Source organism: Poecilia reticulata, chromosome 18 (assembly GCF_904066995.2).
Source record: "Poecilia reticulata chromosome 18, P_reticulata-male-v2, whole genome shotgun sequence".
NCBI classification, from domain to species: domain Eukaryota; kingdom Metazoa; phylum Chordata; class Actinopteri; order Cyprinodontiformes; family Poeciliidae; genus Poecilia; species Poecilia reticulata.
In genome coordinates, this window is record NC_088847.1 from 11,137,922 (window position 1) to 11,147,790 (window position 9,869).

Genomic DNA, 9,869 nt, shown 5'->3' on the forward strand with positions numbered 1-9,869 from the left:
ACTATGAACATCTAAGCCTCGTATGAGAGAAGTGGAAAGCAGTGTGAGGTTCCAATCTCAATGAAAAGGTTTGTTGACTGGTTAAACAGCAAAACATAAATCAAAACTGAGTTCTCTCTAAAATATTCCCGCTTGTCTGCGTTCCTAAAGTAGGAGTGTGTTTCCAAAAAGCAGCACATATCCTAGAGGCTCTTCCAAAGAAATCTGTAATTATTTTTCTCTTGGTGTGGGTGTCACCTTTGGACTGTGGCAGAGTCTGTATTAAGTTGTATAAAACTTACGTTCATGTTCATATTTCTATTTCACATTCTGAATGGACTGGCAAGAAATATTGCACTTTTTCACAGTGTAAATTTTTTATTTAGATGTACTAGTAGATGCCAAACACAGGGGTGCTTAAAAGTCCGGCATAGAGGACATTTGTGGCCTTTGGAATGATACAATGAGGCCTTTGGCTGCTATTCAGGCATGATTGAGAGATAACATTGTCTTTTATTTAAGAAAATTTAATTCTCGTGGTCTTTCTGAGACAAGCTAAGGAATATAAAAATTCATCCTCTTCAAGTCTTTGGGAAGCAGGCTTCGCTTTAGGAAATATTCTTAAATAAAATAAGCTTAATTTTATAGTTGCCTCTGCCTGTTTGATAGCTCCTGTTTCCGTACAAGAGCCATCAAAGGATCAATCCTAGACTTTTGACAGCATCAAAGCTGTGTAAGAGTTTTTAAAACATTCTACTTGTGTTTCATTCTTGTTTAAATTGAGAAGGTTCAGTTGAGGTTGAGGGGTATGTAAACCTGGATTCACAAAGGAATGACGAGCTACTAAGTTTTTCCAAAATTTTACTATAAAACATACAGGGAGCCCAAAAAGGACCCCTGTTACAGGTACAGTTGAGACGGAATATACCTCAAGAGAAACTGAAAAGCTCTTGTGAATCAGCACTAATGATCTACAACTTATGTAATTTGAAGTGGGAGCAAATCTGGGGGGGTTGTCCTAATTTATTCCTGTCCAAAAATTCTGTTTATTACACAACAGAAAATCTTAAAATGTTTGTTCTTCAGTTTTTACTGTCTACATTTTTTTTTTTTTAGTATTGTTGAAAGTGATAAATATTTGTCCAACCATGGTAGAAAAGAAACACATTAGTTCTGGTAGGGTGATTTAACTTTCTTCACGTCTGTAGAAGTTGTTGAAGTTAAATATATTTTCATACCTTATGTTTATTTTCCTTTCACTCAAATGAAACGCTGCAAATGGTGATTCATCATTTATTAAATCCACATTTTTGAAAACATTCAGAACATTTTATGGTCAAGGCCCAGTTATAAAATGTCACTAATCAGGATCTAATCCAATTGTGGCCCATTATTAAGGGTGGTCCATACAAACACTGAAGGAAGCAGCGCAGTGTGGTCTTGTGTGGATTGATCAGCAGGACTACTGCCTCAGCTGTTCGATTTTTTTCCCCAGTTTATTCTTATCAGCACCACAAAACTCATCCACCTAAAAAACAAAAGAAGAACTTCCATGAAACGACACACCTCCATCGTCTCCAGTATTTTCATGTCTCTTCTTCCAAGTCGGTTGCTGAAAATGTTCAACTACTGACATAGAAACTAGAAATGAATAGAAATTCCCTGAACTCAGTCTAAACTGGTTAGCACATTTTAAGGACTCCTCGCAGATTAGTGAAGTTAAATCTAAACTCAGCAGCAGGATGGTGCACCTTTAATTTAATGTTACACATTTGCTCATCCAGATCCTGAAACTCGTTGGGCAGTTATCATAGCAAATGAAAAGCTTCATCAAGATTAGCTATTTGAAAGTGAACAAAAAGGCAGGAAAATGAGAAAATATTATAACTGCATTTTTCTAAATGAACAAAGACTAGATCAATGTAAGGAAATGTGGCTTTCCTTTTAAGTGCAACTCAAACAGGATCAGCCAACAAACTCCTCTACCTCAGAGTTTATTAAACCTGTTCTGTCATTTAAAACCTAGATGAACTGAGATGTAGGAAGATTACCTGAATAGAGTATGCTCATCTGCTTTTATATAGACTTTCAGTGGAAAACACACCAGAAAATATTTTGTGATCTCCTCATTTGTATCATTTCGAAGCTTTGTGAAACATCATACAGACCACCTGCTTGGTTGAGTTTTCCATGTTCATCACATAAAGAAAATGAATGAATGAATGAATGAATGAATGAATGAATGAATGAATAATGGGTAATAGTATTTAGCTGCCTACCTAATTGTGAATGTGATGTACCTAAAGATTTCCACCCAGGCTCTTTAAGCTAAATTTCTAACCTGTTGATCGGACTTGTTTGTGGTTCCAGTAAAGTTGGGAGGATTTAATTGATATCTTGACAAAACAATTCAGACAAACCATGTTAGATTTTAACATCTGGAACAACATGTCTGAAATTCCTGTGACAAAAATCCCTGGTGACGTAGCCTTCACTGAGTGCTTGTACTTACTTTCTTTCCATTTTTGTAGAATTGGAATGTAGGCATGGCTTTGATTCCGCAGCTCTGGCTCACATCCTGAAAACAAATAAAGAAGCTCAGACAATTAATGGACCAAACTTTAGGAATTGGTTCAGCTTTGGCTCGTCATAAACTGAAGAATAAACCATCGGGTCAAAATATGAATTATTAGAGACATCCTGCAGACTCAAACACTGTAATGTTTGTCCATACAATAAAGTGGGTCCATTTACATTTGTATGTTATGGAATTAAATACCAGACAAGCTGTCAGGTGAGTGTAAGACTATAACACGGTTCTCTTCACCCTCCCATCAATACCGGCCACTGCCATGAAATCTTAGATTAGAGCTCGTTTACTGCTTTTGCAATAAAATCGGCAATTTATTTGGCAGTACAAAAGCAAACACTTGAGAAGAATTTTATCCACTCATTTCCTGAATTTTTTTATTGTCAATTAAAAAGCATACTTACTGAAGCGTCATCCACATCCACCTTCAAGAAAATCACATCTTTGTTTGCAGAATCTTCCGCCAGTTTCTACAAAAGAATGGATTGTGCTTTAGAAAAAAGTATCTGCAGCAAATTACTGCAAGAGTAATAATGGGAGATATAGTCTAAACTGGTTGAACTGGTTGAGCAAGTTATTTGAATGATCATTCCAGAATTTGCTTCTTTTATCAGGGTAAGGCAGAAAGGTTTTTCACATTTTGTTAACTTCCTGAGTCTCAACTGTCTACTTACTTCAAATACTGGACCGATCATTTGGCAGGGAGGACACCACGTAGCTGTGAAGTCCACCACCACCAGTTTGTTTCCTGCTTCACCCAGGATTTTGTTGAACTCTTCCTACAAAGCAGAATACATAAGCAACAACATATTGGACCCTGTACGTTTCCACAAGGCTTTTTGCTTTCAGAAACTGACTGTTCTCCTGAACGTCACGCTAAGTTTAAATACTTGTGCTCAGGTTACGGAACTTTGCTTATTGTGACACAAATGTGAAGGAAACATCTTAGTTTTTATGAACAAACTTGACCAGTTCAAACAAAATCACAGGTCATTTCAAATCACAGGGAGTTGATTTGAAGAGTCCCAAGTTGACCAAATTGATAACTTTTGATAGCCTGAAAGAGAGAGACCCAGAAACCAGTTTTTAGTAAAAACAGGAAGGGAAGAGGCACTGACCCACAACATGGAGCCTTTATAAATTAGTCAAAAATCATCGACTGAAAGGTGAAAGCTGCAAACAGTGTCATAAACATAAAAATTATGAACTTACCAAAGTTTTCACGAATTTAACCATGATTACTGTTTAGAGATGCCAGGCAACCACTGGAAACTGACGGCTGTAAGGTACAGAATACCTGTATATAAACATTTTTTCAGAAGCCCTGAGTCATTTGAACACACCTTAAAGGTGTGTCTAAAGTCAGAGGTTATGCAAGCCATTTTAGCATTTAATCAACAGCAGCTCCCATCTGTAACTCCTATTTTAGACTGCAATAACATCATTTATTATATCATTAACAGACAAAATACAAACTAAGGCTATTGACATGAATATTATTACTACTAGAAGTGATTTTCATGATTACAGTTGCATGAGCAAGAGATAAGTGTGAGATGTCTCAATATCTCACACTTGAGGTATTGTGAGAGGTGAGATAGTGGTCAGGTGTTATTTCACTTTAACAAAGCATTTTTCCCATGTTATAAGTGAAATAAACTGCCAGTGGAACAGGCACTTTTTCATCAATATTTAGGAACTATTGACTTAAAACAAGTTCACGTTTCTTGCTTAGAAGTTAAATGCAGCCAGTTTTGTCTTATTTCAAGTGTAAATTCATTGAACGTTACAAATTACAAATAAAATGACTAACACAATAAATAATGAATGTTCAAAGGAGTGGGTAGAAGTATAAACTTTTTTAAAACCCATCCGTTTTAAATTTTCAGATTTTCTATTTTCATGCTTTGTTGGACACTGTTAACAATGGCCTAGACAAAGCCTGATGCAACCCACTGCCTTGAGAAGTCAAAACGGAGTCTGACGGTGTGTAATTTGATCTCAGTATAAATCCAGCTGTTCTATGAAAGCCTCAGGGGCTTGCTGGAGAACCAGCATCACAGACCAAGAAAGAACCGCCAGGGTTCATCTGAAGATGGGAGAGATATGGCAAAACTGCAAAACCTTACCAAGACTGGGTGGTTCACCTAATGGACTCTACTTTGTGTCAGTCCTTCAAATGCCCAACCCGTCTGAACCCTTTCAAAGGAGCAGCGGGATGAACCGACATGCAGACGACAGCAGAGACGACCTTTGTCAGATCCTCAAAATGAAGCTCGACTTGCATTCTGAGTTCGAGCTCACAACAGTCAGATGTTGCCAGGCCTTCACTTAGCCTGACTTTGCCCCTTTGGTAAATGACTTTACATTTTTATAAAACTCAAACTATCTGACAAACTCATCTGGTTCATCATCTTTCATCTTGGAAGAATCAGTTTTCTCACGTGATTGCGACTAATCAACTTCACATGTAAAAAGTAATTGCAGAGCAAAGAATAGACTAGAACAGCCCAGTAAATCGAGGGCTTTGCTCTTTGTCTCAGATTCTTCTTAACCACAACAGAGTTGCATAATGTGGACATCTGAAAGAAGTACACCTCTTCCCTGTTCTTACTTTAATTGAAGACTTTTGTTTGACAACAGAAATTATTTTTAAGCTGCACTTCTATTCGGACTGAGGCATTAAACTGCAGTTACAGCAGTTCGCCACCAGGGGCGTATAGAACACAGTGAGCACTCCTGACTCAGTGAGCCAACGGCTATTCAGCGCAGTAAAGGGCGATTAGCGGCAGGCGCTCACTGTCGCTCGTCTGTTGTTAACAGATAAATATATATGTGGCGCTGCTATTTATATTAGCTGTCTTGTATAGGGGAAGTGCGCTAATGTAAAATAGCCTGATATTTCAGCAAAAGTTATGAATTAATTGTTTGAGCCAGATTGTATTTATTTTCTTGCGCGAGACTCCACGAGACCTAAGCTCCTCCCTTTGCGTAAAATAAAACTGACGCCAACCAGGCGGACTTCCTTTCAGACAAAAATTCCTTACAAAAATGTCTAAATTGGCACCACAAAATCTGTAATTTTGATTGCAAAAAAAACCCCACTAAAACAATCACAAAATCTTTTCGGAACAAGTATTTATTGATATTTTTAACTGTTTATTTGTTTTTTTTATCAATATATTCTGGCACAACTGGCCCTTTAAGAACGTTCAGATTTTTGATGAAATCAAAATGAAAAATGAAAATAAGTTTGACATCCCTGTTTTAAAATATAATTTCCAGTTGTAATAATACTCATGTTATTAGCCTTATTTTTTTTATTTTGTCTGTTAATACTATTTGGAAGATAATAAAATGATCTTATTGCAGTCTAAAGTTACAGATAGGAGCTGGTGTTGATTATAATCAACACCAGCTATATAATTATATACTGAAATAGCTTGCTGTAACCTCTGAATTTAGACAAACCTAAATTCAGGTATAAGGTATATTCAAATGATTCTGGCCTGTACTAAAAAATGTACAGGCCAGGACCTGGTCAGGTTTGGGCATAAAGGCTAAGGTAAAGCTATTCTTTACCTTACAGCAGTCAGTTCCCAGTGGTTGCCTGGCGTCTCTAAGCAGTAATCATGGTTAAATTCATGGACACTTTGGTAAGTTCATAATTTTTATGTCACTTTTTGCAGCTTTCACCTTTCAGTTGATTTTTGACTAATTGATAAAGGTTCCATGTTGTGGGCCAGACTCTTCAAAATCAACTTTATGTGATTTGAAATGACCTGTGATCTTATTTGACCTGGTCAGGCTTGGGCATAAAGGCTAAGCTGTTTCTTTCACATTTGTGTCACAATAAGTGAAGTTGTGTAACCTGAGCACAAGTGTTTAACGCTGCCGCGGTCTTAACGCAGTTCTCCTTAACGCTCAGGAGAACTGCGGCAGATGTCACGGTTGGACAATGGGGAAACGGATGGATTGCGGGAACCCGTCTGACCGAATACAACAAAAAAAAAAAAACTCATAAAAGCGCACAGGGTCCAATTGACCCCATCTCTGAAAACCATGGGAGAGTTTTAAATATTTTGTTGCTTGTGCATTCTGATTTGTAGAAAGAGTTTGACAACATCCTGTCTCAAACAGGAAACAAACTGGTGGTGGTGGCCTTCACAGCTTCGTGGTGTGGTCCCTGCCAAATGATGGGTCCAGTATTTAGATAGCCATTTAGATAACTTGCAAAAAGGAAAAATTTAACCAGTTTAGACAATATGTTATGACAATATGTTTAGACTCTTCCAGTAATTTGCTGCACGTAATTTTTTCTAAAGCACAATCCATGCTTTTGTAGAAACTGGCAGAGGATTCTACAAACAAAGATGTGATTTTCTTGAAGGTGGATGTGGATAAAGCTTCAGTATCCTTTTTCATATCATTTGTTTAATAAACACCATAACACAGCATTTTATAGATACACCTCATTGTAGAGGATTAAAGTGTTCCTCCGTATGACTGAGTCTGTGGGATGTGTCTATTTCGTATTTTGACCTGATGGTTTATTCTTCCGTTTCTTATGAGCCAAAGCTGAACCCATTCCTAAAGTTTCAGCTGATTATCCACTAATTGTTTGAGTTTCTTTATTTGTTTTCAGGATGTGAGAAAGCACTGTGCAATCAGCTGCACGTACCACTTCTACAAAAATGGAAACAAAGTAAGTGCAAGCACTCGGTGAAGGCTACAAGGGATTTAGTGTCACATTCACAAAAAGTACATGTAGCAATATCCCAGACATGCTGCTCCAGATGCTAAAATTTAACATGCTTTAACTTTTTAGCCAACATATAGATTAATTCCTTTGCAAGTTAAATCCTGACATTTTTCGCAACACTCCTGGCACTACAGTCAAACCTGATGAAAAGGGTAAAAATGTTGCTTAAATTAAAGAGCCTGCAGGGAGGTAGGGGTGGAAATCTTTAAGTTCGTCACAGTTTGACAACTGAGTAGCTGGCTAAATACCACCTACTCAGAAAAATGAGTCCCTGTGACTCATTTTTCTGTAAATGATGAATTACAGTTTTCTGTAAGTGATGAAGATGGAAGGCTCAACCAATCAGGTGGTCTGCACAAAGCCTCACAATGAGACGGACATCAAAAAATATATTTTCTGGTGTGGTTTATAAGAAACCCCGTATAAAAGCTAATCAGTTAATCTTCTTTTATCTTAGTTTTTCCAGTTTTTAAATGACTGAGGCAGAGGAGTTTATTGGCTGATCCTGTTTGAGTTATACTTACAAGGAAAGTCACATTTCCTTACATTGATCTAGTCTTTGTACCTTTAGAAAAATGCCGCTAGCGATAATATTTTCTAATTTTTCTGACTTTTTGTTCACTTTCAAATAACTAATCTTTAAGTTTTTCATTTACTGTGTTAACAACAGCCCAATGCATTAAGAGTTTCAGGATCTGGATGAGTGAATGTGAAACATTAAATTAAATGTGTACCGTCCTGCTGCTGAATTTAAGTTCACTAATCTGCCAGCAGTTCCTAAAATGTGCTAAAGCTCCCGACTTCACTGAGTTCAGAGAATTTCTATTCATTTCTAGTTTCTATGTCAATAGCTGAACATTTTCAGCAACTGACTTGGAAGAAGAGACATGAAAACATTGGAAACGACGGAGGTGTGTCGTTTCATGGTAAACGTTCTTCTTTTCTGTTTTTTAGGTGGATGAGATTTCTAGTGCTGACGAGTGTCGACTGATCAATCCAAACACAACCACACTGCTGTGTTTCCTTCAGTGTTTGTATGGACCACTTTTAATAATGGGCCACAATTAGATTTGAACCTGATTTGTTTTATAAGTGGGCTTTGATCCTAAAATGTTCTGAATGTTTTCAAAAACGTGGATTTAATAGATGATGAATCACCGTTTGCACCATTTCACTTAAGTGAAAGAAGAATAAACATAAGGTTTAAAAATATATTTAACTTCAACAACTTTATTTTCTACTATGGTTGGACAAATATTTATCACTTTCAACAATGCTAAAAGATTTTTAAAAAATGTAAACAATAAAAACTGAAGGACATTTTAAAATTTTCTGTTAATTTCTTGGACAGGAATGAACTAGGACACCCCCCAGATTTATTCCCACTTCAAATTACATAAATTGTAGATCATTCGTACACTGATTTACAAGAGCTTTTCAGTTTCTCCTGAGGGATTAAAGTTGCGCATGACTAGAAGAGACCCAAGCTCCTCCGTTTGCATGAGATGAAACTGACCCCAACCAGGTGAACTTCAAATGTATCAGCAAATATCTTCAGTGCAGACTGAGGGTCATGACACCAACAAAACCGTGAAAAGAGGAAACTCTGCATCACTTCACCATGAGGCCTTGCCCATGAGCACTACAAACAGGATAGAAGACCAAGGAGGATGAGATCGCTTCTGCGCATGTTTATCTGTGCCTAGATCAAGCAGACACAGATAAACGTGCGCAGAGGAGAAGAAAGGCCATGCAAATAACATGCAAGGAACCACAGCAACGCCATCAGCGCTGAGCTGCATATTCAGGACCGCTAAAGATCAAAGTATGTCAAGACAAAGGTTTCCACTGCGGCTGCAGAGGGGGCCTGTAATTAGTTCAGGGTTCAGGACACAGACGCAGCTCTGTTTGATGCAGCTCTGTTTAAACCGATTAAAGCAAACTGACAATGAAACCGACAAGGCAAGATAGATTTGTACTCAAACTGAGTTTTGCTCAGTTATCATCAACATTAGAGAGAAAAACTGAAAACTCGAACCCTCAAAGCGTGCCTCTCTTATGAAAGGTTTTATGTACTTTGTATTTTTTATGTACCAGAAAAAATATACATATACATCTTAAAAACCTGTGATAACTGTTCCACTTGACGTCACATTTACCTGTAAGTTATTTTTTTACAAAAATATAAAGACATTAGTAGCTGATCATGTTAAAGCTCAGCTGATATTGTCTTTGCCAATCCAGTACCTTTCTGTGGCATTCTTGTGTTTTCCAGTAATGCAGTTCATTTAAATTTTTACATTAATGCAGGTTTTCCACTTTGGCTGCATTGTCTAACTGGGAATAAATAGTAAAATCTTAATAATATGTAGCCTCGCAAACTTTGCCAGATTAATTGCGCTCCAAGATCATTGATATCGTTCTTTCTTGACGTCCAGTCCAGCAAACCGCTAAAGCTCCTGCTTTCATAGACGTGCTTAAAGTTGCTGATGATGATGCTACTTCCTCTCTTTAATACTACTGAAAAAGCAAAAGAGT

General features: G+C 37.3%; 1 protein-coding gene across 1 annotated transcript; it reads right to left on the bottom strand.

The window, feature by feature from the left end:
* Positions 1–1,258: 1,258 nt before the first annotated feature.
* On the bottom strand, positions 1,259–3,909 carry LOC103475976 (thioredoxin-like). The gene is made up of 5 exons (XM_008427981.2): positions 3,782–3,909; positions 3,244–3,348; positions 2,974–3,039; positions 2,492–2,557; positions 1,259–1,507 (listed from the first exon to the last, which is right to left on the bottom strand). Exons 1-5 carry the CDS (start codon positions 3,803–3,805, stop codon positions 1,442–1,444), a joined length of 327 nt encoding a protein of 108 aa, XP_008426203.1. The 5' UTR covers positions 3,806–3,909; the 3' UTR covers positions 1,259–1,441.
* Between the last annotated feature and the right edge of the window lie 5,960 nt (positions 3,910–9,869).

What these genes read in the sequence shown, in the direction of transcription:
- LOC103475976 (XM_008427981.2), bottom strand. Translation starts at nt 3,805, where the DNA reads ATGGTTAAATTCGTGAAAACTTTG. An exon ending in TTAAATTCGTGAAAACTTTG is followed by an intron (nt 3,349 to 3,781) that starts GTAAGTTCATAA and finishes TCTGCTTTGTAG; the next exon opens with GAAGAGTTCAACAAAATCCT. An exon ending in TGATCGGTCCAGTATTTGAA is followed by an intron (nt 3,040 to 3,243) that starts GTAAGTAGACAG and finishes ATTCTTTTGTAG; the next exon opens with AAACTGGCGGAAGATTCTGC.